General features: G+C 42.9%; 1 protein-coding gene across 3 annotated transcripts; it reads right to left on the reverse strand.

The window, feature by feature from the left end:
• Positions 1-115: 115 nt before the first annotated feature.
• vps9d1 (VPS9 domain containing 1) lies at positions 116-26,357 on the reverse strand. 3 transcript variants are annotated; one of them, XM_062562953.1, is made up of 17 exons: positions 26,236-26,357; positions 25,743-25,815; positions 23,524-23,712; positions 23,240-23,378; positions 22,451-22,562; positions 20,337-20,399; positions 19,607-19,659; positions 18,501-18,588; positions 18,078-18,163; positions 17,010-17,158; positions 15,334-15,681; positions 13,922-14,051; positions 11,415-11,620; positions 10,905-10,989; positions 7,932-8,036; positions 5,195-5,311; positions 116-1,425 (listed from the first exon to the last, which is right to left on the reverse strand). In XM_062562953.1, exons 1-16 carry the CDS (start codon positions 26,326-26,328, stop codon positions 5,200-5,202), a joined length of 2,031 nt encoding a protein of 676 aa, XP_062418937.1. In that variant the 5' UTR covers positions 26,329-26,357; the 3' UTR covers positions 116-1,425; positions 5,195-5,199. The 3 variants fall into 3 exon arrangements, with proteins under 3 accessions (XP_062418937.1, XP_037307797.2, XP_037307798.2); XM_037451900.2 differs by having other exon boundaries at positions 23,524-23,718; XM_037451901.2 differs by lacking the exons at positions 25,743-25,815; positions 26,236-26,357 and adding an exon at positions 23,892-23,969 and having other exon boundaries at positions 23,524-23,718.
• Positions 26,358-27,176: the final 819 nt, after the last annotated feature.

The raw sequence follows: 27,176 nt of genomic DNA on the forward strand, positions 1-27,176 counted from the left end.
ACCACCTTAGTCTTTCAGATACAAGGTGATAATACACAGATACAATATGGATTAAAAATGGGGTCAAATCTAAAGTCAGGTGTTGAGTCTGAAAACAAGACCCATATTTACTTACTTAAATATTATCTCTTTATTTATTTATTTCTCAAAACACATTCATTGTTCTCATTCTTACATTCCCACCCTTTCACAGTAAAATGGTTTAATAAACGTAACAATGACATTCGTATTCACTTTTCAAAAGCAATGCAAAATGTACAATAAATCCTATGCACCGCTTAATCACTTTGCAAAATAAGCATTTTTAAAAATTATATTTTTACACAGACAGCAGATTTTTAGTGTTTAGGCAGTAAACCCATAAAAGTTGTTGGACATCTATTTACATTTTTTGCATCCATGCTAAATAGAAAATATTAAATTCAAACCAAAGGTATATAATGACAAGGTATAAAAATGAAGTGAACTGAATTAAAGCCTGCTTCATTTCTTTCAAACAACAATTTTCTTGATATTTTAGAAATCCATTTAAGCATAATTTAATCACTAGCCATCATTTACTCAAGACTCCATGATTAATTAATGATCACGTAAGTAAACTTGATCTGCAGGGAACAGGATAAAAAATGTTATATTGTAACACCAGATTCTTTCAAGTGAACAGCCACAAGCATTAAAAAAAAACAAAAAAAACACGAGAAGTTCCAAAAAGTGAAATATCTCTAAAGAACTGACATTTTATAGGAGCCTCAACATGCATCTACGAGCAGACACTTTCATTTTGAATCCCGGCACTAAAAGATCGTATATCTGTGGCCCTGCTTGTAAATGATCTTACACGCTAACCATAGTGCCGTATGCATAAATAAATGTGAACAAGCATGGTGTACCAAGCTAACAAGTCTTCACCCTGTGCTCCTCTAGTGTCTCACATCTTGTTAGACAGTATCAGAACTCAAAGTCTCTCGGAGGAGAGTCCATTTGCAACTAGCTCCTCTGTGTAAACTGAAAGTCGTCCTCCAATGGAGCCTCAACACCCAAAGTGCAGAAATTGATATTTTTGTGGATCATTTTGGCACCAGCTTTAAAACATATGCACACATGCACAAATGTAGCCGCATTTGAAAATGATACACTAGAATATTTAGGTGCTAAAAAAAAGCACTGCTTGCATTGCATCATTGATGGCTTCACTTCCAAAGATTCCCCAAGATGACACCAAGGTGGTCCCCAAACCTCTAACTATCCAATGCTACCCAGTTCACAAATGCCTTACAGTATGAAAACACCTCCTTCCAGGTTCATGATTGGTGTAGAAGCCAGGCACAGGACCGGGAAGTCCTCTTGTTAAATGTACCCAGTGTGTAACATGCGTCTGCACAGCTTGCAGGGAGGGAAGTCGGGAAAAGCCGTCTGGAGGACTGCCTACAACACAAAACGGGTTAGATTATTCTATTATTTCTGTTATACTGGCAGTGGTTTTAAAGAACTCTGGAATCAGGGTTAGGTTGAGCTGATTTTGTCCTCATATTTAAGAAGGACTGACCAAAAATATTGGTGTATACATGAAATCGTGGCAAAATGTAATAAACTAACAATGAGAATTACAAAGCATAGTTAATTTAAATTTTGAATGTTTACAATTAGGGATGAGTATTGTTTAGTATCGTTGAGTTTTTTTTGATACGAGCGCTAAAACAATACATTTTGAAACATACCGGTGCCTGAACCAATACTATTTTTTCTTTTCTATACCTCAAATTATGGACAATATATGAACTGTTAACAGTTTACGTACAGAGTCTTTATGTATTACTTCATTGGGATTTTGGGAATATTCATCATTTAATTCATGCTCGTTGTGCTCAATGTATTGACATCATGTTTGCAGCAACACAGAAGAGCTGCATTTGGCACAAGAGCATATCGTTAATCTACCGCTTATCTAGCATACCGACAGAATGTATTATTATATATTAAGATGACGCTTTGCTGCGTAAAATAAAGTCAAAACGAATAGAATCAATTGATCTCCTGTCATACAATGAAGTCACATGACTGCCGCTCAATGACCAACAACACCGAAGGAACGCCACTACACGCTCGGTTTACAGCTTGGAACTTCTGCCAGGACACAGGCATTGCGCATTCGAAAATGTTAGCGTCGCTAGCAGTCGCCCTCTGATGGGGTTCCTGTAGTAGCGTCGTTACCAGTCGCCCTCTGATGGGGTTCCTGTAGTAGCGTCGCTAGCAGTCGCCCTCTGATGGGGTTCCTGTAGTAGCGTCGCTAGCAGTCGCCCTCTGATGGGCTTCCTGTAGTAGCGTCGTTAGCAGTCGCCCTCTGATGGGGTTCCTGTAGTAGCGTCGTTAGCAGTCGCCCTCTGATGGGGTTCCTGTAGTAGCTTCGTTACCAGTCGCCCTCTGATGGGGTTCCTGTAGTAGCGTCGTTACCAGTCGCCCTCTGATGGGGTTCCTGTAGTAGCGTCGCTAGCAGTCGCCCTCTGATGGGGTTCCTGTAGTAGCGTCGCTAGCAGTCGCCCTCTGATGGGCTTCCTGTAGTAGCGTCGTTAGCAGTCGCCCTCTGATGGGGTTCCTGTAGTAGCGTCGTTAGCAGTCGCCCTCTGATGGGGTTCCTGTAGTAGCTTCGTTACCAGTCGCCCTCTGATGGGCTTCCTGTAGTAGCGTCGTTAGCAGTCGCCCTCTGATAGGGTTCCTGTAGTAGCGTCGTTAGCAGTCGCCCTCTGATGGGGTTCCTGCATTAGCGTCGTTAGCAGTCGCCCTCTGATGGGGTTCCTGTAGTAGCGTCGCTAGCAGTCGCCCTCTGATGGGGTTCCTGTAGTAGCGTCGTTAGCAGTCGCCCTCTGATGGGCTTCCTGTAGTAGCGTCGTTACCAGTCGCCCTCTGATGGGCTTCCTGTAGTAGCGTCGTTAGCAGTCGCCCTCTGATGGGGTTCCTGTAGTAGCGTCGTTACCAGTCGCCCTCTGATGGGGTTCCTGTAGTAGCGTCGCTAGCAGTCGCCCTCTGATGGGCTTCCTGTAGTAGCGTCGCTAGCAGTCGCCCTCTGATGGGCTTCCTGTAGTAGCGTCGTTAGCAGTCGCCCTCTGATGGGCTTCCTGTAGTAGCTTCGTTAGCAGTCGCCCTCTGATGGGCTTCCTGTAGTAGCTTCGTTAGCAGTCGCCCTCTGATGGGCTTCCTGTAGTAGCGTCGTTAGCAGTCGCCCTCTGATGGGGTTCCTGTAGTAGCTTCGTTAGCAGTCGCCCTCTGATGGGGTTCCTGTAGTAGCGTCGTTACCAGTCGCCCTCTGATGGGGTTCCTGTAGTAGCGTCGCTAGCAGTCGCCCTCTGATGGGGTTCCTGTAGTAGCGTCGCTAGCAGTCGCCCTCTGATGGGGTTCCTGTAGTAGCTTCGTTAGCAGTCGCCCTCTGATGGGCTTCCTGTAGTAGCGTCGTTAGCAGTCGCCCTCTGATGGGGTTCCTGTAGTAGCGTCGCTAGCAGTCGCCCTCTGATGGGGTTCCTGTAGTAGCGTCGCTAGCAGTCGCCCTCTGATGGGGTTCCTGTAGTAGCGTTGTTACCAGTCGCCCTCTGATGGGGTTCCTGTAGTAGCGTCGCTAGCAGCCACTCGCCCTCTGATGGGGTTCCTGTAGTAGCGTCGCTAGCAGTCGCCCTCTGATGGGCTTCCTGTAGTAGCGTCGCTAGCAGTCGCCCTCTGATGGGGTTCCTGTAGTAGCGTCGTTAGCAGTCGCCCTCTGATGGGGTTCCTGTAGTAGCGTCGCTAGCAGTCGCCCTCTGATGGGGTTCCTGTAGTAGCTTCGTTAGCAGTCGCCCTCTGATGGGGTTCCTGTAGTAGCGTCGTTACCAGTCGCCCTCTGATGGGGTTCCTGTAGTAGCGTCGCTAGCAGTCGCCCTCTGATGGGGTTCCTGTAGTAGCGTCGTTACCAGTCGCCCTCTGATGGGGTTCCTGTAGTAGCGTCGCTAGCAGTCGCCCTCTGATGGGGTTCCTGTAGTAGCGTCGCTAGCAGTCGCCCTCTGATGGGGTTCCTGTAGTAGCGTCGCTAGCAGTCGCCCTCTGATGGGGTTCCTGTAGTAGCGTCGTTAGCAGTCGCCCTCTGATGGGGTTCCTGTAGTAGCGTCGCTAGCAGTCGCCCTCTGATGGGGTTCCTGTAGTAGCGTCGCTAGCAGTCGCCCTCTGATGGGGTTCCTGTAGTAGCGTTGTTACCAGTCGCCCTCTGATGGGGTTCCTGTAGTAGCGTCGCTAGCAGCCAGTCGCCCTCTGATGGGGTTCCTGTAGTAGCGTCGCTAGCAGTCGCCCTCTGATGGGGTTCCTGTAGTAGCGTCGCTAGCAGCCAGTCGCCCTCTGATGGGGTTCCTGTAGTAGCGTCGTTAGCAGTCGCCCTCTGATGGGGTTCCTGTAGTAGCGTCGCTAGCAGTCGCCCTCTGATGGGCTTCCTGTAGTAGCGTCGTTAGCAGTCGCCCTCTGATGGGCTTCCTGTAGTAGCTTCGTTAGCAGTCGCCCTCTGATGGGCTTCCTGTAGTAGCTTCGTTACCAGTCGCCCTCTGATGGGCTTCCTGTAGTAGCGTCGTTAGCAGTCGCCCTCTGATGGGGTTCCTGTAGTAGCTTCGTTAGCAGTCGCCCTCTGATGGGGTTCCTGTAGTAGCTTCGTTAGCAGTCGCCCTCTGATGGGCTTCCTGTAGTAGCTTCGTTAGCAGTCGCCCTCTGATGGGGTTCCTGTAGTAGCTTCGTTAGCAGTCGCCCTCTGATGGGGTTCCTGTAGTAGCTTCGTTAGCAGTCGCCCTCTGATGGGCTTCCTGTAGTAGCGTCGCTAATCTACGCTTCCCTGGCACAGCAGATGATTGCTGAGCGGCTGTTTTTATGGCCACCGAATCTTTCAGTTAGGGTGCGTTTACACAACCACAGTGCGAATTATTTGTGCTGCGAGTATGAGAGCGTCCTGCTTATATTTTAAGAGTCCCTCTTTTAAAACCATGACTTTATTTAAACGCATCTTAAATTAACCACATGAACATATAACAAATCTCCATGACTTTTCCAAAACTTTAGGGATTTTATTTTTTTCCAGGTTTTCCATGACCGTACAAACCCTGTCCATGAGAAGTCCGGTACATCTGCAGTAATAAGCATTGTGTTCACCTTTGTGACAATTTAACTCAGAGGTCAAGTCTGGACTTCTCTCTACCTTTTTCAGAAGGGGTTGTCTGTAGGATGAGAAGCTCCTCCGGTGTGCAACGACTCGATGTAGGCCAAAGCACTTTGCAGGGAGGTCAGACAGTAGCCTTCCTCTCCGATCAAATAGCTGAAAAATAGGTGCCAAGATTAGCTGATAAGAAGTTGGCGTTATCAAAGGCAACTGTAAGAGGTGAAACAGAACCTTCTTCATGTTGAAAGAAAACAATGCATACAACAAATAATCCAAACATCCAAGCACAGAAAAGGCATTCATCTTGTTTGTCTGAACAACATTTCTTTGTGACTAACAAGAGTGCCCGAGGTGCGAGAAGGACAGTGAGAGAACGAAGGAGGAAAGGAGAGAAGGACCCGTGGCCTGTGGGTGAGTGGGGAGCAGGTCGTCCTCCAATCAGAGGGTTGGCGGCTTAATCCCAGGACCGGCTAACCTGCATGTCAATGTGTCCTTGGGCAAGACACTTAACCTAAGTATTGCTCCTGTAGCTGCAACTACAATGTGTGAATGTTAGTTACTGACATTGTATGGTAGGTTCTGTCATCAGTGTGAATGGGTGAATGATGTCATGTAGTGTTAAAGCTCTTTGAGTGGTCAGAAGACTAGGAAAGCGCGATACAAGTACAAGTCCATTTACCCCTCAGCCCCGCCATAGAGGTCTGTGGTGGTGGGAGGAAACCCAAATACCCAACGCTCCATTTCTGAAAATGATACAATAATGCGAAACATGCCACCAACAAGCTTAATGGCTGACGCTATCCTGATCAGATTTTAGTTATCTAAAATGGTTTGTTGGTAACCTTTCCTCCCCCAACAAAGAAAACACAACACTCAAAAACTAGAGTGACTCAGAGCATAGTTTAGAATATATTCCCACTTAATCTTTGCAGATGTGTTTAGTCTCTTGTAAAGTATTTTTAGACCAACACCCAGGGATGGTCATCTCTGAACTCCGAATTGGTTTATGATAAATAGTGTATGGACTGTACTCGTATGGCGCTTTTATAGTCTTCCGATAACTCAATGCACTTTAATACTACATGTTATCTTTAACACCCATTCATACACTGGTGACATACACAGTGGCCCCTGCCAATCAGTGACTAACCTTCACACACTGTAGTCACAGCAACGGGAGCAATGCTGGGGTTAAGTGTCTTGCCCAAGGACACATTGACATGATCTGCCAATCCTTTCATTGGAGAACGACCTGCTCCCCAAGATCAGTTATATCAGTGTCACAGTAAATCTAGCTGCTTTGCAGTGGAAGGCACAGGTCGATCAATAGCTCAGCCCAAGAATGACAACAGCTTTGATGTACTCAGCTCAACAACAGCTGATGAAAAAGCAGCTTTTGTTTCAACAGCTTTTAATTTGTGTAAAAGTGAAATGCATCCCCAATCAAACCACACCAGGCTTCGCCTTAGTGTAATGTCAAATAGAGTTACCATTTCTTTGTTCATGAACTTCTCAAAAGCTCATTACTTTGGTCAACCGGCAGTCTTGACATTATTATTATTATTACTGTACAAGAAGATGAAATATCTGACAGCTCACTCAACTGACCATTACAGAGACTCCCGACAATCCACCACTAGGGCAGCAACTGGCTCCTCCAGCAGCCTTCATTCAAACTACACAAACACCATGTGGGACTTAATGTGTATTTTTAGAGAAGAAAAACCAAATCCCAAATACTCTGACATTCCTTTGCCAGTGCCAATCTATCCAGATGGCTTTTACAACGTACGGTTTTTGTGGCCGTGAGTAGACCTGCCTGGGTGCGGTCTGAACTCAAACACATGCAGCAGCCCCTCAACAGAAGACCACCGGCCCTGTAACCGTCCCCCCCCATTGCATTAAGACGTAAAGAGAAAATTTTCCTTCACGTTGTAAAAATACACTTGTTAAGAAATAAGCACAGTGAGGGATGATAATAATAAACGTGGTCTCTTGGAGAGGTATAAAGGCCTTTTTAATTCTTAATTATTTTTGTTCCCATTGGAATTGTAATTTCTTTCATTGTTGACCATTACGTGGGTTTCCCGTGGTATAAATGGGGCATCGAAGGATTTCCCAGCCAGCAAAGAATAATATTGTGAGTACTGTAAACACAATACTGTCTAAATATAAGTGATGAAATTGTTGTGGCAAAAGTATATTACTACAACCCCTTACTTGACACGGTCACATGACCAACCAAAGGTTGCTTAAGCTTAAACTGATATACAGGTACCCTGAGGCCTAGTTCTCCAAGATCACTTGGATGGGCACAAAGGTGAATCATCAAGTCCTGCTCTTTGGAACACCATGTTTTTGTCATTGTTTAATATTTTTGTCCACACAATTTGTCTTGTTTGTTGTGCGAATGTGCAGTGCTGTCCAAGGTACACAAAGGAGTACAGATAGGCTGCATGATGCTGCGTCCATTCAAGGACCTGAAGTATTTAGCACATGCAGGTGTTCTAGGACTGTATAGAATTTAATTTTTGCATTCAAGAATGGAATGATTATTTTGCTTCATAACCTCACTTTTCCATCACTACGACAAGATATTGGCATCCAACCAGTGATGAGAAGTGTTCAAGGTGACAGGTTTCTCTCTCAGTACAGGGCCATTTATCAACTTCTAGGGAGACATTCCTTCAACATTTGGACAAAGCTACTATGACAATCTTTTGCACAAAAAAAAGGAGCTTGTCACCACCATGTTTTTCCCATCATGAGGACTCACCCTTCGTGAATGAACTCCTCCAGAGCAGCGCATTCAGACACCAGCTGAGGACACTGGCACCGCAGGGCCACAAAGGACAGGATGGGCAGCAGGTCATCAGCCCCGCTGATGGACAGAAAGGGGAAAGTCAAACAGGAAATACAAAAGTAAATAAAAGAAGTTTAGAGTATTCTAGCTAAATCAAATGTAGCTCTTAATGGGGTTCGTGTTTGGGAGATGGAAACGTCTCCCTGAGATGAGTTGGGAGGAAAAATTGCTCCCTTGGAGATGATGACAGCCTGATAGCATTCTCTCTGTTTGGAGACAGTGACCGTTTGTTTATCAGGACTCACACGCAACAGCTAACTGCTCGCTTGCGTGAGAAGGCAGGCTTGCTGGCCCTCTACTGACCCTGGCCGCGTGCAACTGGATACTGTCCTTCCGCAGAGGTCTGGAAGGTGTGGACAGAATTGTGTAACCGCAGGGAGCTGGACCGCAAACACACACATATTGCAACCCTGTGTTACAATCTCGTGAGTCCCCAGCTCGTCGATCCTCTTCCACTTAAAACTGGTGTGAGCCCATTCCAAGTGTAAAGTGCTCTCTCCCATATAGATCTGGTCTCAGAGAGAAGATTGGGCTCCATTATGGGTTTGCAAAGCATTCCAATTGAGTGGATGTCAAATACAGCAGAAATGCAGGGCTTGGGGGGGGTGAGGGATTCTTAATTAACAATACGCCGTGGAAAGTGGTGACCAGTTTAGCTGCACAATGGCAGAGAAAAGAAAAGGACACGGACAAAAGCTCAGGAGAGAACAAACAAGCTCCAGTTGGTGGAAGACAATGAGGAGAAGAAAATGGAAACGCCGGTGAATAAAAAGGAAAGGAGGGCAGCGAGTTTGATATGTGGACTACAGGAAAAGGCTGGAGCCAAATATGCATTGTTAATGCAAGACACAATAATCCCTGCTGGTATCTACAGTACGGGAACACTGTAGCACATTTGATCAGAGTCAGGCCGGATCAAAATACTCATGCGTCATCAAAACACACAGAAAGCCAACATGTATTTAGAAACCAAGCACTAAGCTGCAATAAGGAGGAAGGAAAGTACACATTCTACATTTACCCACTAACATAAGTGGCCAGTGGCCACATCGTGGCTTTGGGAAATTAGCTTTTAGTGTTAAGTTTCTCATTGAAAAAAACGGGCTTAAAATTAAACATTAAAATTCCGGCCGCCATGTGACGACTGCAGATGCAGACATGTCAGACATGACGGCATTCCACAATGAAAACCAGAACAAATAAACATTGCGTGGTTTGGCCCTGTTTGACTCATGTCTCCAGGTAACAAAAACAAACAGCACGATCCAGTTCTCATTTTGTGACACTGCGTGTTGTGGCTAAGTCTTAAATATTTCGCCATCTCCAGAGCACAAACAAGAATCCTTCAACATCACAACTTGCTTTACTTTGCTTCTCCATGCGTGGAGAGTGTGCCCGGTCAGGTTGTCTGCTGATCATCGATCACCGCGCGCGTGTTCCAACACAAGGAGACAGATATGGAGCAAGACTCGGTGTTAGTTGTTTCAGCAAGAGAGAAAAACAAGGAGGAGGACAAGAGCGTATAGAAAAAAAGGAAAGCGATCAGATAAAACTAGTGAGGAGAATACTGGGTGTTTGTATAGTGTCCATGGAAAACCACGGCCTGTTGTTTTCTCTCTCTCTCACACACACACACACACACACACACACACACACACACACACACACACACACACACACACACACACACACACACACACACACACACACACACACACACACACACACACACACACACACACACACACACACACACACACACACACACACACACACACACACACACACACACACACAATTATATAAATATTCTGCATGTGCTGTGCATGATTTGCAGTAGAATTCTGGGTAGGGGGTTGGGGTGAGCGGGATTTCCTAGTACGAGGGTTCAAGGACACGTTATGTCATTAATCCAATATTATTGAGTGAAGGAAGGAATTAGTATTTACACAGATAGAGATTATACAAAAACCGGGTTACGGTCAAGTTTGTGTTTAGATTGTTTAGGAACAGCTGGTCAATAATGTAGTCCATGCATTCGAGATACGATAATAATGGAGGTAGGTTTATGACTGTTTGCCAGTTACACCTACAGTACAAGCACATCTCCGGGCTACCCTTGTTGTCTCTTAATGCTTCAAAGTTCATTTTGTTTGTCTGCCGGTTGTATTGTCTCTGATTTTATGACTTTGAAGTGAAAGTATTTACCACTAACTTTGACACTAACGAGGCTACTTGTAAGGGCAGTACAACTGTCCCCTGGTATGTGGATCCCTGGATGATGTTAAGACACAACAAGAAGATACACATTGAAACGCACTTAAAAGGGACACAGAGGGAAAACTTTTTAAAAACAGTACACAACACACTGCACGTTCACCACAATAAGTGCTGCAACCCACTTAGCCTTTGTGCAACTCAGACTCTAACTTATCTTCCCATAGCCCCTCGTTGGGCCCTGGGTGTGTTCCAAACCCAGACAGGACGACCCACTTTTAGGCCCGAGAGAAACTCTATGGGGCCGGAGGAATAGACCCAGGACAGCCCCGCTGTGTCGGCATCAACCGGCACTGATGAGACCTGACAGGCAGCTAACGAGGCCTTAAGTGATGTTTGGGTCCTTTCACTATACGGCCTTTAACTCCCTATAAGCAGCGAGTCAACAGTGAAGGCTCACATTGTGATGTTTAATGAGGTGCACTAGGAGGAATTCAGCTCAAAAGAATAAAACGATCCCTGACAGTCCTACACTGTTCTGTACTAAGGTCTTGAACTGTTGCATTCTGTCTCTTTAAATGTCCATATTTTCTAAGGTTCCTCAGTGAGTGATTTTATGATGCTGTAGTAGTGTCAAATACTGAAACCCCGGAACGGTGATTTACTCACATGGCGGCTATTTTTTGGAGGGAGTCCACCTCGTGAAGGCACCTGTAATCCTCAGCACAGGCACAGATCAGCCGCAATGTCCGAACTGTAACAAAACATCAGCAGAAAGCTGAAATACCTCAGACAATATGCAGTAATCGTTGGAGATGAAATTGAAAACCCAAATGTAGAAGTAAATCAGCCTAAATTTTAAATTGCAAAGTCAAACTAGATAAAGTCAACACATGGTGCATTTAAAGAGATTTTTCCAAACTCAACATTTTTAAAAGTTATAAATGCAATGCTTCGTTGAAAAAGCTACGCTTGAGAAATGAGAAAATGTGTCCAAAATTTTGACTGGTACTGTGTGCAAGAAGTAATCTGTTCTTGAAGGAGCCTAATGACCTTCCCAATGACCACCGAGAATAAAGTCCTGGGTTGCCGCCTTTGGGCTGAATTGATGCTCTCTAAGGGCAGCCACCGGTCTTAAGAGGAAGAAAAGGAAGTGAACAGCAACACAATCAGACTCACCGATACATTCCAATTTCCTCTGCGGACAGCAGTCTTTGATGAGAAGCTTGAGCTCCTGAACGGCAGACTCGTAGGGGTAGGATCCCTGTAGTGCGTCAGGGTCACCGGGAAACAGTTTCAATGGGACGCCGACGTCTGCTGGCGAGGCATCCCGGTACCGCTCCATGCTTGCTTCAAAGGCCTGCTCCCGTTCCCGGTGGACCCTCCTGAGGAGCACAGACACAAGGGCATCAGACGGGGAGGAAGACTGCCGGGCATCCTGGGAGAAGAACGCTGGTAACGATTAAGTCTTCGCTACACAGTACATGACACATTTCAAGCATTGTATATTTGAGCATTTGGGCAAGATCATCAACAGCAATATGATCAATGGACATTTATAAAACATTTAAATTTAAAATAAGAGGTGATGATGCATTCGTTTAATTTTCAGTGACTTTGAAATTTACGAATTAAAATATTACCACCTGTCAACCCTGGATAAAATGTTTTTTGTTACAGAAACGTCACTGCTGGGCACCGCTTGTGCATAGAGTTTCATTAAGGAAAAGCAACTAACGCCTTCATCTATGAGATTATTGTGGTTGAGATCATAGTGATAACATATTTTAAACCACTTTATTTACCTCCGGTGTGCGGTGACCCCTGACCCCTGAAACCGCGGCGGCGGTCAGTTAGATGGGAGAGGCGGTAGTTGAAGATGAAGAGCTTTTTGCATTGGAAGTGAAAAACAGAGGCGCGACATACAGCAGAGAGCTGTGCAGAGGAGTTACTCCACAGAATCAAACCAGCACCAGAATGAGAAGAGGATGACATGACTGGAGTCACAGTGCCACACGCTGGTCATGACCTACACGGTCTTCCTACGCAATGATCTATGTGAAGGCTTAATGCATGCTTCAGATGAAGCTGACTTAACTATGAATACTTAGCGTATTTGCCGACCTATTCAAGTCCTCCATCAACCTATTAATACTGCAACTAATACTGTTCATTTGAATTTATTTGAACACAAGTCCTGATTCTATGTTACTGCATAAAATATAACAACCAGTTCATAAATAAGAAAAGTCAAACTGTCAACGATCAATGAGCGGTCATGTCCTCTGCAAGCTAACTATTTACTGTATACTATCCATCCATCTTCAAGGCGCTTATCCGCCATACAGGGTCCCAGGGGGGACACTGAGTACACATTGGACTGACAGAGACATGCAACCATTCACATTCATATTGACACCCCCAAGAGCAATTTAGTGATACCAATGAGGCCATGCATGTCTTTGGACTGAGGGAGGAAGCCGGAGAGAAGCCATGGAGAAACGGGAAGAACATGCAGGCCCAACGCAGAGAGGCCACTGGGAGGATTTGAACCCATGACCTTGTTGCTGTGAGGCGACAGTGCTAACCACCACACCATAAAACTACTATTTGCCGTGTAATACCATTAAGTACTATTTACTTAGTAATATCATTAAGTAAAATTTGTTGTATAATGTCTGCATTTGTTTGTAGAAGGCAAAAGTTTGTATTTCTTTAAAAGAACTCAAATATTTTGTGACGCTAGATATTTTTACTGTACAACCCAAGCCTGGTAATATTGAGTGGTTCAACTGGGCTCAACACAACAGGGGTTTGACCGGTAAGAAGCACTCCATGTCTAATAAAACTCTAGTAATAAAAAACTAGGTGGAGTAACGTGTTTTGTTGAAGACGACCTAGAGCAGTGTTTCTCAACTGGTGGGTCGCGACCCACGTTTGTAGTGGGTCGCGGGCCTTTGCATGGGAAAAAAAAACCCGTCGACACCGCTAGCGAACGCGGAAGCACCCCGCCCTCCGTTTACCGATCGAATTAGGTCGCGGCTTGTCATTAAGGGGTAAAGGTGGGTCCCGGAGCCAGACAAGTTGAGAACCACTGACCTAGAGAGTGACGTCTTTGTGTGTGCAAGTTTTTGGTTTGTTTGTTTATTTAGCAGAGACTTTTTTGCCCTGTGCATCGCCACTGCAGTTTTTCATTGCACTTTTTCACCGACATGAGTTCTGTATTTTCCTCCAAGACTTTGTTCATCCCTCGACCGGCAAAGCGACGTTTGCAGGGATCTGCGTCAACTATAAGGATGCCATCCGCACGTCCTTATAGTCTGCCAATGACAGGTTGTATCAGTGGTCATATTTAGATTTTTCTGACAAAAACTCTTTAAACCGATTCATTTTCTCGTTAAATTTTTTCGTTTTAATAATGGCCGAATTATGCTATGAAACCGGAACAGTGAGACTCCTGAAAGGATGTAGATGTATGTATGTATGTATGTATGTATGTAGCAGACCAATCACAGCCTTACGGGCAGCGTGAGTTAGTTTAGAAAAATGGGTGGACACACGCAAGCACACAAGAGGGGTGAGAAGGCAGCAAGGGGCTCTGTGTCTGTGTCTCTCTGAAAATGCAGAAGCATAAACTAGGCTTTAAAGTACAAACACAGGTTTCAGGTTGATGTTCACTGCAGTACCTGAAAAGAACCACCAGGGCGCTCCACAACGGCGTGAAGAAGGCTTCCTCGATGATGGCGAGGCAAAGGTCTTTGGAGCTGGCTGTGTTTAGACACTCAAAAGACAGCAAACACAGTGACAGAAGCTGATCTGAAACACAGAGAAACATATCAACCAACTGTTTTCAGATTCATTGTTAATTCAGCCTTACGTTTTCAACAGCAACTAGGACATACATGCTAATAATCTCCCGTCAGTGTTAATTTTGGCAGCTATTTTTGATTTAGTCTTAGTCTTTTAGATACTTTGTTAGATGTATGTTAGTTTTAGTCACATTTAGTCATTTTAATCTAAAATTACATTTTAGTCTAGTTTTAGTCACATTTAATAGCCAAACTCCTTTTCTTCCCTTCTCAGGCCCAGGGACCCCTGTGTTGTGTCTACATGTGCATAATAGTCTAGCTTACAGTACTTCGGTTGTCCATTAGATATGCCTCCTATGATCGGTCTATAAAAAAAAAAAATTGACTTGCGGGCCACAAAAGGGTTCTAAAATTTGAACGAGGAACAAATGGATGAAGTTTTTGTGTGAGCTGATATGAATGACATGAAACGTGAAAAATCATTACATGAAAGGATTTGGCTTTTAACAAGTAGCAAGGTATTTATTTGTAAGGATATTTAACAAATTTGCAAGGGTGTAAAGCTCCGCCGACTTCATGAGAACCAGGAACCTAAACGCAACACTTTGTTGTCTTTGTCTGTTTACTCGCGATGCTTTTGACATGGAAACGTCATGGTCCTTTATTGTTTCCACTGTGAAATTGCTTGTCCCAACAAAAGAGACCCTTAATGTCCTACAATCGGTGCAATACATTATTTTTTGGACTGGATGATAAACCAGCCATTCTTAACTGGACAGTCTTTTCTTTCTCTTTCCCTCCTCTTTATTTTTTGGTTGCATGACCAGTTTTTTCCCCTATGTTTGTCCTCCGGGTTTTCCTTCGTCACCACCCACATTTTCGTCTCGTCAACATAATTTAGCATAGATTTTATTTTTTAAGATCCGTTTTAGTCTCGTCTTAGTCATGGGGAAAAGGTCGTTAACAAACATTTTTCGTCATAGTTTTTAAAAACGAAATTAACAGTCTCTCATCTCGACGCATTTCAGGGTCGGAGAATGGGGCAACAAGACCCAAGGCTTCCCTTTCCTCAACAGTGCGGTAAAGCCAGTGCAATACCGCTCTTGCTGCTCCGATTCTCCGGCCAAACTCAAACGCCCCCATCCCCTCACTTGAAAAACTAGTTCCAGATGTACTTGAACTCACCACTTGGTGTAAGGACACATTTCCTACTCGGAGTGGGCTAAAAATAAACTGTATAAAAATCTTCACAATCTCCATCCTTCTCCAATCTCCAAGATCAGGCTCACCAATTGCAATGTGAATGTCTTTGACCACAGCCTTCAGGTGTTCTGTGAGCGCCCTCATCTCGAGCTCCAGCACTTCCTGCTCTCGCTGCGTTGAGGGGTCGAAGGTCAGCTCAGAACAAGAACCGGGGTCGTCCGTGCTGCCATGGAGCGGTGCCCAGTCCAGCTGGGTCAGGAACTGCTCCAGATCCTCAAACGAGTTCTCCCGATCCACACTCGCCTGCTCGTGAGGCTCCTCGCCTTCTTCGTCGCCGTAGTCTGAATGCAAGTGGTGAGAGCGGGAGGGCGACAAGCCCGCGCTGAAGCTGTATCCGCCGAGGCTGCTGCCCCTGGTCGGTCTCTTCTGGGTTTCTGTGTGGTCAGAGGTTTTCAATTAGGAAAATGTGTTGTTTCTAACATAGCAACCTTTAGAGAGTGAGGGAGTGTGTAAATATATAATATATATTGTGATGTCTTGAAAGAGGTAAGGATCAGCTTGTGAGGTGTGGGTTTACAAATGGTGCTTTAACTCGTACATGTATTCTGCTTCTCAAATCCCGGCAGAGAGCTGCTACACAAACAAATATACTCAGTTTTACATTTGTAATATTACATAATACATTGCGGGTTCCTCTCCTTCCGCATTGAGGAGGGGACGTATCTCCCATTAAAGACCATTCGTGTCATGATATCTAAATATACACCGTCCATAATTGTTGTTCACTGGCTCTGAATGCACAGACACACCACGGGTAAAAGGAGGGCGGTATCAGTATTTACTATTGGCTTGGAAGGGGCGTCATCACAAACCAACGAGAGCATTTGTGGGCGGGCTTAAAATGAACCAAATCAGAAACAGGGACAGAAAAAGGAAGAAAGGTAGCAATTCTATTTTCTTTTCAAATAACTTGGCCGAGTTGATAGAACCTAGGTTATTAATAGCATACTTCTTTTCGACTGAGATTTTCCAAAGGAAATCTTGTACTAACATAAACTTTACAGACTATCCACAGTAAATCCCATCTGGGTCCTAACATGGACACCTGCTACTGAACATTATTATTAAGATTGAAAGCCCTCTGATAAAAGACACCCATTTATGTTGGTACCTGTTCAGGAAAGAAAATATATTTATAATTATTATATATTTTATGCTAACTTGCTTGTCATGATTTGACTGTTGAGGGCAACATGTTTCTAACAAACTAGATAAAAGATAGATAAAACATTAATGCCCTGGCAAAAAGCATTGGTTTTATGTTTTAATTAATTACATTATTATTATTTTAAGTAATATTAAACTGCCTCAGTGTAAAAGGAATACTGGTCCTTATTTAAATACTTCTGAATTCATTCAGTGAATTTTGCAAAATGTGATAGTGAGAACTCCTCTCCTGGTTTCTTTGTGTTTTACTCTACAGCACACTGTACTGATCCGTTATTTACTGCCATCTTATTGGCTCTCATTTGGAACCAGGTATTGGAGGGCATCGCTAGTTATATAATGCTCTGATTTTATGTGTTTATATGGACCGTCATAAACGTTGTTTAATATTCCACAATGAACGCCCATGTAACATTTTCTTTGCGTATCTTCTACTTTTTATTTATATGTGGTTTCCTCTGGTATTTGCACAAAAAACAGACAGGAACTGAGAAAATCCACAAGATTAATGTGACCTACTGGATCTTGCTCTTACCTGTATGATGCAGGCTGTGGGTGCTGCAGGAATGCCTCAGCGGCAGGGCAGGGCTGTGGGGGAGGCCTTTACTGACGATGGGGTAGAGCCTGTTGTAGACGCGGTACTGGTGTTTCCTCAGCAGCTTCACCACCGGGTGGTCCGACCGGCTGTGGAACCCGGACAAATGTTAGTGTCTTCCTCCTATGGCCGACATATGATTGTTTGATGTTAGTGTGCATTGTAAGAATGTTGCGTCACAAAGACTACAGTAAGGATAACAACATGTATTGACAACCAAGCAGGAAACAAATCAGTTGATGTGATTGTGTGGTAAAACGTTTAAGTGTTTAAGTATAATGACTAAGCTTCGTGTTACTACTTGATAGTAAGATCGGGAGTAACGTGGTGAAACCCAGTTAAAGCCTGTGAACTGGTCTGCAGCCAGGGCTTAAGTTACAATTGTGTCAGCCCGTCATATTAAAGATTAGTTTTCAGGCACGAAATATTTCATCAATCTATCTTTCTATGCACCAGGATGTTCAGGGACCCTTGAAGCTCAGTAAACAGGGGAGGTCACTACCCTGTTAAAGCTACCTGTAATCAATAGCACTTTAACCCTCTGAACACCAAAGCCCGACCGCAGGTTTGAAAAGTCGGTTTTCTTTAAAAAAACAATAACAGAAAACGCCAATTCAACATTCAATGCAGCTGACAAATTCAAATGTTTGGATTTTTTAACATTCCAATGGACCTACAGGACCGTCAGGAAAGGAACCAAATTGAAGCTTGTAGTATTGGATGAAAATTGTTTCATTCAATCATAAAATAAACAATTTAAAAAGGAGGTTGATTTCCTGGGGAGGCGGGGTGTAATGCACTCGTCAACACACGGCTGAGATCAGAAACTGGGTAAATCCAAGAGAGGAGAGATTAGAAAATATGAGTAGTATTATGTATTAAACCTGGAAGTATTTTCCCCTCAATATTAATAACACTGGGAGCCCTTGTTGGATGTACATACTTGAATATTTTCCAATATTAGTGAAGTAAATCCTACTACATCCTAAATCTTCATGTTTCAGTTACCTGAGCAGGTAGGAGACGAGACCCGAGACCAACGCGTCATCCTCAGGATTCTTCCTCATGTTGGCTTTCCACAGTTTGGGCCAATCCTAAAAAAGAAACAATTGAAAAATAATAAATAACACTTGACTACCCTACCTATAATATCATAAATGTTGATTAGTTGATTCATTTTATTTTACCTGATGAACCTAAAACGGATCACGGCCACTTTTCTTTGTTTGTGAAAGAAGAAGATTTATAAGACGCACATAAGCCGTTTGCGCCTCAGCTTGTCGCATCATCACATATTGAGTACTTCAGGTTCTCTCTTCAAACCAAGTTAAGTGCAACTTAAAAGGTATCACTTTGGGTTCTGGTAGCTTGTAATAAAACCTTACCTTACTTACAAAATTAGTCTTGACCCAAGCATGAGGGTTTACTTACGTGGTCTTGCTCATATTCCAGGACGTTGGCGTAGAGAATACGCTGTTCCTGCTCCTCCGTGGTCATCCCACCAGATGCTGCAAATCTCCTGTAGCGACAAACACAGGAAAAGATTTACATGCACTTCCTTATACCTCATGAGTATGAAAATTAACGAGTCACTGATGGTTTTATTATTTATGGTGTCAGTGAGGGGCTACAGTGTGACGCCTTCTTTGTGTAAAAAGACAACATTTGCATAATCTACAAAGTAAGACACATTTAATTTATCATGTTGCTTCTTGAAAGTTCTCAGCAGGTATTGTGGCTGGACCACTGAACTCAAAACACAAATACAGAGAAATTCTAGAAACAACTTTGTTCGAATTGAATGCAAAATAAAGCACCATCATCTCCCACTTCTCCAACTGAATTAAGAGTTGTTCAATGCCTAGTATCTATTAAAAAGAAAATATGGCTTCAAATGCCTTTAAAACTCTCTCCTAACATTTATATCTCAACAATTATTTCTGCCAGTTGCTGCGCGTCTTACTATTAGACACCTTTTTCGATCATAGTATTACACCATAATCTTCTAAAATGGCCGTTACACTATGAACAGGAAACAATGAAGGTTTCAACTAGTTCTAGTTGTTTCACGTCAAAATCATATTTATAGGTTTTTCACTGACAATGAGAATTATGATGGAAATAAAATCTTATTTCCTGCTCATTTTAAAAATATGATCAGAAATACACTATCATAATTGAAGATACATATTCCTTAAAATCTTTGTGCATCTTCAGAGAAAATCTATTTTGCCCCACGTGGTTTTCGGACTTCCTTGAAATCTACACCTCCACTATTGCTGGGCCCTTACGTCTGGTATTGTTTGTGGCCAACCAGCAAAACAGTATTGCAGCCTTTCCTCTACCTGATTTACAAATCAGGTAGAGGAAAGGATTTAAATTGACTCTTTGCTGGAATGCATTGAGTACAGGAACAGATAATACCACAGACTCTTCAGGGAGCTCATGCTGGGAGCAACGAACTTGGAATGAGTTTTCAGAAGAACATCTGGCGCAAGCTAGACGCTCAGTGCATTTGTCTGAGAATCGCAGCGTACCTGTTGGCCTCCTCCTGTAGCCTCAGTCTTCTCTCCTCCATCTTCCGCTGGAGCTAATTTCCAGCAAACATTAAGGAAACTTCCAAGCATTGTAGTCCTCACACAGATTAGCTCATTGTTATCACTACTTTGAGTTTTGAACAAGACGCACCCTACAATCCGAACATTCATAATAACATTACATTCTGTATACATCCGTATTGCACAGCCAAATAGAATCGTATCAATGTATTGTTGTAAGCCGTTTGTTAAATGTTGCCTCTGGCAGGAGGCTGCAATCCATCAGGACAGAGACCTCCCGCCACAAAAACAGCTTCCCGTCAGCAGTCGCGCTCATCAATAAAGCCCGACCTCCCACTGACTGTCTCCGCCAACCTGCAATCCAAAGAAAGGTTTTGCACATCTTTCTGCTCTTTATTTAATATATAATACACTGGATACTTTATTCTGTCTTTTAACATTATACTTGTTTTTTGCACTTGTCTACACATTTGTCTATTTTTGCTTATTGTTTTTACCATCATGACAGAACGTTTCCTTTAATGTGCAACATAGTTGGCAATAAAGGGTTCTGACTATGATTATGATTGGTTTGCTGTATTTCCCCGTCCTTCCAGCAAGTTATTCCCTCAGATTTAAAGAGGATTTCAGAGGTGGGAAAACCGTATAGATAAATGTAGAGACTAGTATAAAAAAAAGAAGAGGAGATTTAGTTAAAACAGAAGGATACAGCATCTTGTCTGGCTTTGGCTATGATGAGGTTCTCCATCATCTGTCGCTGGAGAGACAGCGTCTGCATTTAATGAGGAGAGGAAATTAAAAAAAGAGTGGTTTAGAAAGACATAAGCATATTGTCCATACATTTTACATGGGGATAAATCACAATTTGTCATGGCCCATCCCAAATGCTATTGGTTATTAAAGTAACTGAAACATCATCATGTTAAAACCTAGACAGCAACCAGAAGGACAAAACAAATACTGAAAGCAAAACTTATTCTATCAACCGGTGCAGGAATACTGTCAAAAGTCTACAGTGTGCTCACACTGTAGATCCTGTTCTTATGGTAGCATCTCAACACAACATTTTGATCTAGTAGAGCAAAATGACAGTTCAGTCATTAAAAATGTCAAAAATAATCCGGTAAGTCGAGCTGTTGAGAAGGTTTTGCCATTGTCATTGATTTGAAACACCAGGTCATCAGAAAAAGATGCAAAATGTGGGCATAAACTCAGCCAATAAGCAGATTTGTATTATTTTGGGAGGCACCTCGTGATTTTTAAGCTATTAAAACAAATATCTCTCAAAATGAGCACCATGAAATAAATGAATGGAAATGCTTCCTCATAGTTGCACTGAACCATTACCAGCAATTAGATTCTTCTCCCTGGTGACTGCGCAGGCGCAACCAGCCCACTAGAGACGCGCGTCAATCTTCATGAAAACCATATGGCTAACGATAACAGCTCGCGACGTGAATTCACGGGTTCCGAGGCGTTACTCGACAACTCAACTCGTGTGACTTTACCTTTACAAACGTTTTCAGCTTTCTCCAGGAAGCACGGAGCTCCACTTGGCGCTGAAACATGTTCCGTATCTGAATGACAAGTTAACATTATTTTAAAAACCTCCAACAGAACTCAGAATGGAGATTTGAATTGGCTAGCTTGTTAAGCCGTAGCAATTAGCGTTAGCTAACAAAGCGACTATCGTTACAAACTAAAAGCCCTGTCTTCCGCTTACCATCTTTTTTTCTGACTGGAGGCAGCTTAGACCGAAGAGATGAACATTGGAAGTGGAGAAATATCTGATTTTAAGCGAAACCGTTATCTTGCTTTAAAAGACCTCATGCAGACAGAAGTGTCCCCTCAGCACACTCCCCCTTCACTCAGGTATTCACCCACCATCAGAGCGACGCGCGAGCCTACGAAGGTTAACGAAGCCACTAGACCGGAAGTACCACCGACGAATCCAAAATAAAGGTACACGCGATGTCGACAACGAATACCCAAATGCACTTCCAACTATTGGAAAGACAAATGCGTCCAAGTTATTGCAAGGTTGGTTTGTTCACTTCCATAAATGCAAAGGCAGGGCTTTTTTATTCTATTTGATTCATCACACTCTTTACTGGTATACAAAGGCACAGTTGAACACAAACAGATTTCTCTGTTTCCACTACTGATGCTAAACCAATTTCAGAGTTTAGTTTCCATCACATAAGAAAGGGGAAAGATTAGTGGCCACCTGCTTGCTGAACATCAAAGGGACCAAAATGAAAGTTGCAAACTTGTGTTCTTTCAAAGTTACAAATCTCAACCTCATGGTGACACTAGGAAATCTGGAGAGATCACCAAAGTTTGTAGGACACATCTATTGGGGACCATGAATAGGTCCCCAAAACCACAATCCCCAAACAAACAATCCCTCCTGTCCATGTTGAGATAAATAACTGGATGAGTTCAAACTTTGAACGTCTGGTGACAGTGTCAATAGGTTTAATCCAACAAATGGCAAAATATACTGGCAATCCATCAAATTGTTGTTAGGATCCATCAATATAGAAAACTAAAAGTTGCACCTCAAATATTGATAATCCAGTGTTATAGCATCCATTGATCTGTAACGTCAGCAGTGTTGCAATTGTTCGACTGATGAAATTCTGAAGACAAGCAGCTAGTAAACAGATTGTAGTCACATGTTTCCTGTCCTCACGGGTTGAGGAGGATTTCTTGAACATTTCTTTGGATCACTGACTGCTTTTTGATGGTTTGTACAATACTGAGCCTCTGAAATAGTACAAACCTCTTCGACCCTTTACTTTCTCACACACACACACATACCAAAGACGTCTTCTGGTAGGCCTGACCAGGTGTGAGCCTCGCCAGACGAGCTTCATAATTGGCTTTCAACTTCTGGTTCAAACGTGATGCTTCTTCAATGGGTGTCAGCGGTCTGCAGCGCGCACACACACACACACACACACACAAAGTGTTACTTAAAGCATGTGTCACAGGCAAATAAACATTACATTTAGCTGACGCTTTTATCCAAACTTCCATTGCATTATAACCCACGTGTTACATTTTGCCTGGGGAGCAATTAGGGGTTAGGTGTCTTACTCTGGGACACTTCGACATGGCACATCCAACCTGCCAACCTGGCAGCTCCCAGCGCATCACACTACTCCATGCGCCACTATCGCCCCGACAAACATGATGGTGTCATTATTCTTTAGCAGCTTTCACTAATCTACATGGAGAACATTCTCATAATAAAGTTCATTAACAACCAATAACTGTCATATATGGCAACAACAAGATTCTTTAAGTTATCTGTAATACTAATTCAAGTGTGATAACTGTGATATTTTATGTAACTTCTGTATAAACTTACTAAAAGTGTCCTCAAAAATAGTTTATTGCAAAGATGACATTGAGACACATTTAAAACTGTGGAAACCACCACAGGTTTAAAATGTAGAAAACAGCATTGAAGAGTAGTCAGGGTTTAAAACATGCGAGAATGTAAAGCTGAGTGCTCTTGGAATTTTCTCTTATCACAGCTGTTGTCCACTTTCAGAGGATTTCTGTCACCTAGTGGTGCAATATTTTCCCTCCTTGATTTCCTACTTTTTGCTTGCGTCCTGTGATTCCACAGTTTGTAGTCTCTGGAAAACCTCAGGAGGCAGGAAGGGGGAGACCTCCCCATCACCATCTGACAGCACCCTGTGGTGACCGGTTGCTTTGACAGGAATATCAGATAAAGGGGCTGTGAGAGAAGAGGTGAGAACAGAGACAAAGAAGGGGGGAGGGGGGAGCAGTGATTGGTTACAGCACAAAATCATGTGCCTGGGGAAGGCTCCAGGTTAGCAGTGATTAAACAGCGAGATATGCTCCTGATTGGATGCACTCACCGGCGTCTGCTGCAATGGCGGCCGGTTGGAGAGGGCTCTGCTCTGATTGGCCAGGTAAATGGGAAAAGGAGGCGGAGGCGGCGGGGAGGTTGGGCGGCTCGCTTCTCTTCCCCAAAAAGGACTTGGATCGCTCCAGACACTGCTCGGCCAGCCTCAGCATCCGCTCCACCTCCACCACGTCCCCATCCTCTGAGTCTGGGACACAGGGCAGAGAGAGTCACTCCTGGATGATTGATCTTACGCCGGTCTATTGTATGGAAAGGTCATCACATGGCATCTGAGATCTCACAGTCTACTGTATTCTAGATGATTAGTTCACTTCTGCTTAGAAGATTACTCCTCCGGTCTGAACTGGTTCACTGACTTACCACAATGAAAGAGCTCTCAGGCTTTCCTCTTGGTCAATACATCTCCAATTTGGCACACAAAATAAAAAGAGGATTTAACTTTAGTGTTTTCATTATCTAAATCTAAATGACAAAAGCCAAAAAATATGTATGTAAACAGTTATATTTGTAGGTTTAGACACAATTTAATGATAGCGTGTGTGTATACACACAATATGTGTATATATACATATATATATATACACACACACTCCCGTTTAAAGGTGTGGGGTCACTTAGAAATGTCCTTATGCTTCAAAGAAAAGCACTGTTTTTTCAATGAAGATAACATTAAATTAATCCAGTGGTTCTCAAACGTTTTCTGTCGGGGCCACTTTGGAGGAAGAAAAACTATGTGATGGTCTGGGGCCTCTTTGGTGCTGGTAAAGTGGGACATTTTTACAAGGTAAAAGAAAAAAAAATAGGACATCACTCTGTTTTGCAACGCCTTGCCATACCAGCGCTTGACTGGAGCCAATTTCCTCACACAGCAGGACAATGACCCAAAGCACACCTCCAAATGATGAAGAAGCGTGGGGTGACATTTTTGCAGATAACCTCAACAAATGAACAGCTAGAATGAAAGTAGAAGGTCTGCAATGCTGCTGTTTAAAGAACAAAATTAATATTTCAAATAAAAATCATTATTTCAAATATTGTGAATGTCTTGACTTATGTTATTTTCATTTTTTCAACGGTTGTGTGTGTTTACAATATTTTCCCTAGGTTTTTAATTTTTTTCAATTATTTGTACTACAAATGCACTCTAATATCAAATTCTATTTTACTGTTAGTTTTATGTGGAGTTATTGAAACCACATGAAGATAATTGTTGACATGACTATGGCTACTTGTGTATCTGTGAACATGCACCATGTGTAAATACTACACAAACACACACACACACACAGATTTTCTCAAGTCTGGGATCCTTATCTAATCATCTAATCACGTTCCGTACAAAGCCTTGATCCCGGGTGTCCAGTTGTGCACCAAAATCCACTGCTGCTGTTATTATTATTAGTTGTAATTGTTCAATTATTATTCTGCTTACTACTTTGTAACATTCATCCTCATTCTCATGTCCATCCTGATAGAGGGATCCTCATCTGCTGCTCTCCCTGAGCTTTATTCAATTGGAAATTGATTTAGTGAAATGAGCTGGCTCAGCAGAATCAGGGCCATCCTTTCACCAGCAGTCCTTCACGCTGTTATCTCTTCCAGACTGGAGGACTACTGCAGTGCACTTTTCTCTTGTGTCAGCATCAAAGATGCACAAAGAGTGACCACATCCCACCGATCCGTGCTACCCTTAACTGGTTCCCTGTGACTTTTTGGAATAGATTTTAAAATTGTACTACTTGTTTCTAAAACCTTTACCGGCCCTGCTCCTCTCTGTATTTGAGTTCGCAGATTACAGTCTAAATTTTTAAAAATGACCTCAAATGTTCATCTCTAACCATTTTTCCTAATATGAAATCATGTTTGTTTTTTCAAGTTCAATGGAATACAACTGTCTTTATTCATTTTGGCAACTTGATTGTGGGCAGGTAGAAGCTGAGAGGAAACACATATGCAGACCGGTGTCAGCTAAGGTGCTGTTAAGCACTATTTTGGCCAGATGGTGCTAATGTTTTAAAAAACAAAAAATATTAAATACAACTTGTAAGAAAATGATCATTATAAAACGTCTGCATAGTATGCAAAATCCAGTGAACATTTAAGGGAAAGTAAACACATGGGTAGATATTCATCATAAAGCATGCCAATATATTTATTTATTTCAATTAAAAAGAAATTCTCTAGTCAGTTATGTCGATGCTCGGATCTTACCTTGCGAACTAGCTTCCTCCAACAGTGAATGTGATATGTAGTTTATCGTCCGGAGGTATTCACAGTATGCTTCCTGCAGAAAGACACATGCAGTGTTTTATTATTATCTTTGTGCATCAGTAGTTGAAATAGACAATGGAAGAGTGGAATGAAAGCTTTCGAAGTGGCTGTTATTTACACACAGCTGTTTTAAGATGAACAGGTTCATTCTGTCTACTTGCTGTCACGCTACTTATGAAAAATGAAGCGAGAAGGGGACACATTTTAGCAACAAAATAGTTTTATACAATACATTGTGAAAGTGTTGAACGGCTCTCTGGCGGCCCGGTTAACACAAAACGTAATCGTTACAGCTGGCCTCCGTTAGCTAACGCTAGCTAACGGTTCCCGCCCCCTTCATCTGTTTACATGACCACAGACCAGCTTCCTGTCCGGTTCAACCTTCCCCTTATTGATGCTCTCAAGCTGAGGAGCAGCACAGAAAGCTCTCTACCTTGTGTTTGTTCTCTCCGTCCAGATGTATTGCGACTTTAGCCATTTTCATAGCATTTTGAAGGGGCTTTGCCCCACTATCAGCTGTGGCCATGATTACGCTGCAACCATCATCTTCTTCTGGTTCCGTTATTGAAGATTGGTAACAAGTGTTAAAGGTGCCTACTGCCACCTAGTGTATGGCCCAGCAATACACTAAGTCACATTATTGAATGAGTAAAAAACAAAAGTACATGCCGATAACATATGAATGAATACATATAATAATGTAACAACTGAATTTAAAATATTGTTATGGAGATAATCTGGCAAATGGAATTTAAATCAAATGGAAGAAACAGTAAGTATTTGAAAGATGGAACACAACTTGAATAGACATTAATTCATCATTACCGGGTCAAATACAGGCGTTGGTGTACGGCGGCCCATTTTCTGCACGATTGCTTCATGGAATCCAAAAGATGATCGCAGCATTTTAACTCGTGCAGCTCTACAGATTCAGCACGTGTATAATGTCTCAATGCTGACCTTGTGTGATTACATCTCACTATTCACAGAGTGATGTCACTGGCTCTGACCGGCTCTGTCTCTGTGCGTCTCTGCCAACCTGTGGTGTTTTATTACTGTGACTTAACAGTGCATTTAGGGTTATTAGGGAAAAGTCGGTGGGCTCCTCCCCTAATTTGTTGAGGCCCACAAGCTGGGTGTAACACTGCAAATTGATTTAACAAAAAGAGCAAATCAACTTGGGTTTTTTACGTATTGGGAGGTTTTGTATAGCTATCTGACATCTTTGAGCTGGATGGAAAATGATACTGCATAGCATGATCAGCACCTCAGTAAGTGACACGTTCATTGATGGAGGGATGCAAGTGCAACCAGGTTTTGAAAATGCGTTACTATTGTACAGAAATTATTGTCTAATTATGTTATAAATAAACC

Source organism: Pungitius pungitius, chromosome 6, assembly GCF_949316345.1.
Source record: "Pungitius pungitius chromosome 6, fPunPun2.1, whole genome shotgun sequence".
Classification (NCBI taxonomy): Eukaryota; Metazoa; Chordata; class Actinopteri; order Perciformes; family Gasterosteidae; genus Pungitius; species Pungitius pungitius.

Coding starts and splice junctions, on each gene's coding strand:
- vps9d1 (XM_037451900.2), bottom strand. CDS start 26,328: ATGGCCACAGCTGATAGTGGGGCAAAGCCCCTTCAAAATGCTATGAAA. Junction 23,379..23,523: donor CGCCATTGCAGCAGACGCCG/GTGAGTGCATCC, acceptor CTTCTCTCACAG/CCCCTTTATCTGATATTCCT. Junction 18,164..18,500: donor TGGAATATGAGCAAGACCAC/GTAAGTAAACCC, acceptor TTTCTTTTTTAG/GATTGGCCCAAACTGTGGAA.